Here is a 2,496-nt window from a genome sequence, read left to right as displayed (position 1 = left end):
GCCCCAGCCCCACCCTGCTGTGGCTGAAGGATGGAAACCCTGTGTCCACGGCAGGGACCTCCGGCCTCCAGGTCAGCAGGGCTGGGTGGCCCGCTACCTCCCTGCCGCCTCAGGAGGTGCTGGGAGCAGAGGCCCGGCCCTGGGAGCTCCAAGGGGAGGGAGAAGCAGTGACCGCCCAGGACGGTTGGTGGGAGCGGGGCAGGGACTGCTAAGCGAAGAGTCTCAAGCATAGTCTCCAGAAACAGGCCTCCACAAGCGTGTGAGTTAGAATGCCCAGTAGCTGCAGGAAATGAGTAAGAAGAAACAGGTGAAAGCAATTTTAATAGACATTTTGGTTAACCCAGTAGTATATCCAAAAAGCATCATTTCATCATCATCCATATGGAAAGTGATTAACGAGACGTTTTGCATTCTTTTCGTACTGACCTCTCAACCCCCTGTGTATCCTACGCGTGCCGGCTGCCTCCCAAGGGCTCACTAGCCACAGCGAAGCTACAGCGTGGGGCGCCGCTACAGTGTTTGGACAGGTTCAAGCCTCGGACTAATGAGAGGGCACAGTCCTCTCATGGCCACGTGCAAGTTCCAGCTTGGAGGGCAGGGCCCTCCCAGCACAATTATAGCCAACAGCTGTAGTTGTGAGCTTGAACCTATGGTCCGAACACGTGGCCCCACGTGCCTGAGTGATGTGGGCTTGATAGAGTTCAGGTGCATGTAGTTGAGTAGGATTGAAACCCAGGAGAATGTTGTAAACATCTTGGTCACGCCCTTACTTTGCCTCGTGGCATCTGCTATAAAATAAAGACAGGGCTGTGGGCGCTGGCGCTGTCTCTCAGAGAAGCAGCGTCCCACCGAGACCCGGCTTTCATTCTCTTGTCTGTCTTTTCTAAGCCTTTCAGCCGCCCCACTCAGGTTCACCCCTGGCCGTGCTGGCGAGGCACACTACAGGGGGCCCTTTTAAAGGACCCATGTGATCGCCCGGCGGCCGGCAGAGGTGCCGAGGCCTGGGGGTTCTGGGCGTCCGGAGCAGGCTGCCGAGGAGGCGTGCCGTGCAGCAGGGCCAGCTTGGGAGGTGTGGGAGCTGGCCTTGGGGTGCATAACCTCACGTGGGCTTCCTTCTGGGGGGCAGGTCTTTCCCGGGGGCCGCACCCTCACGCTGGCCAGTGCCCGGGCCTCCGACTCTGGCACCTACTCCTGCGTGGCCGTGAGCGCCGTGGGCGAGGACCGCCGGGACATCGCCCTGCACGTCCACGGTGAGTGTCAGGCCCCAGAGGCCGCGGCTCAAGGACGTGGGGCTGGGGGTGTCTGGTCACGTTCAAAGGAAGGGTGGTTGGGTGGGAGACATGCCGGCCTGAGACCGTGGCTGCCTTCCTGTGGGGTCAGTTGGAGTGAGAGCTCCCCTATTATGGACAGGGGGGCAGGTGGGTGGCCCCGCTCGACCAGGTGACCCAAGTTCAGGGAAGAGGTAGAAGGGGCACGAAGTGGCAGGAGGTGCACACGGCCAAGAGTCAGGAATCGGACGTTTTCACTCTCCTGGGTCAAGTGGGGGTGACAGTACATTTGGGCAAGGTGGTGTGGGGTGGTGGTTAGGGACCGGCTCTGGAGTGCATGGATCTGGGGTTCAAATCCTGCCTCCGCCACTTCCTGTGGCCGTGACCTTGGGCTAGTCACTGCGCTTCTCTGAGCCTCCGTGTCTTCCTCTGGGAAAGGGGCGAAGATGGCACCCACTTCCAAGGTGTCTCGGACTTCACCACACTCAGAGAACACAGTGACAGTTGCTCTGGTTTTAAAATGTCCTCGTATGGGATCCTGTGGAGTCTCTGGAGGTGCACAAGGGAACTCTGGGAAATGTAGAGCCTGGGGTGGGGTTGGGGGGAGCATTCCATTCCAGCTCTTCCCGTCGCTGGCGTCCGGATAATAGTTTGCAGGCATCGTGTGCTCAGCGACCTGTGTCATTGCAGTTAACCTCCGGTGGCCCCACCCGGTGGCCCCACCCAGTGGCTACCCTCATGATCACACAGTGACCAAGTGTCAGGTCACAGGACTCCAGCCAGGGCCTCTGACTCCCGACCCTGCCTTCTTGACCCTCCTCTGCAGGGTTGTTCATGTCTCAGGAGAAAGGTGGCTGGGGTCCTGCTTCTGAAAACACATTTAAAAAAATTAAAATACTGTAAATCTTAAAAAGAGTTTGAGATAATTGTAGATTCACGTGAGTTGCAAGAAATAATACAGAGAAATCCCGAGTCCCTTCCCCCACTGTCCCTCGGAGGTAATGTCTTGTCCTGAAGTGCCGTCACTCGGGAGGTTGCCGCTGTTACAACCCACCGACCCCCCCGGACCTGGGGCCTTGGGCCTCCTTTTGAGGCCGGCGCAGGAGGTCTTTGAGGGGGGGATGAGAGGGCTGCGGCTCAGGGTGTTGGCTCCATCCTGCTGCCCCCCCACCTGCTGAGATAGCCCCTCTGCCCCCTCCCCAGTGCCGCCCAGCATCCTCGGGGAAGA

The 2,496-nt window shown here is 59.0% G+C and overlaps 1 protein-coding gene across 1 annotated transcript in view; it reads left to right on the top strand.

The window, feature by feature from the left end:
- HMCN2 (hemicentin 2) overlaps positions 1 to 2,496 on the top strand; it is a 139,122-nt gene that overhangs the window by 78,801 nt on the left and 57,825 nt on the right. Inside the window, 2 exon segments of the mRNA XM_014532199.1 lie at positions 8 to 71; positions 1,127 to 1,250. Coding sequence (XP_014387685.1) covers positions 8 to 71; positions 1,127 to 1,250 — 188 coding nt within the window.

Source organism: Myotis brandtii, unplaced genomic scaffold (assembly GCF_000412655.1).
Source record: "Myotis brandtii unplaced genomic scaffold, ASM41265v1 scaffold855, whole genome shotgun sequence".
NCBI classification, from domain to species: Eukaryota; Metazoa; Chordata; class Mammalia; order Chiroptera; family Vespertilionidae; genus Myotis; species Myotis brandtii.
Note: the sequence above shows the minus strand (reverse complement) of the source record. Positions and strands in the feature narration are given on the sequence as shown.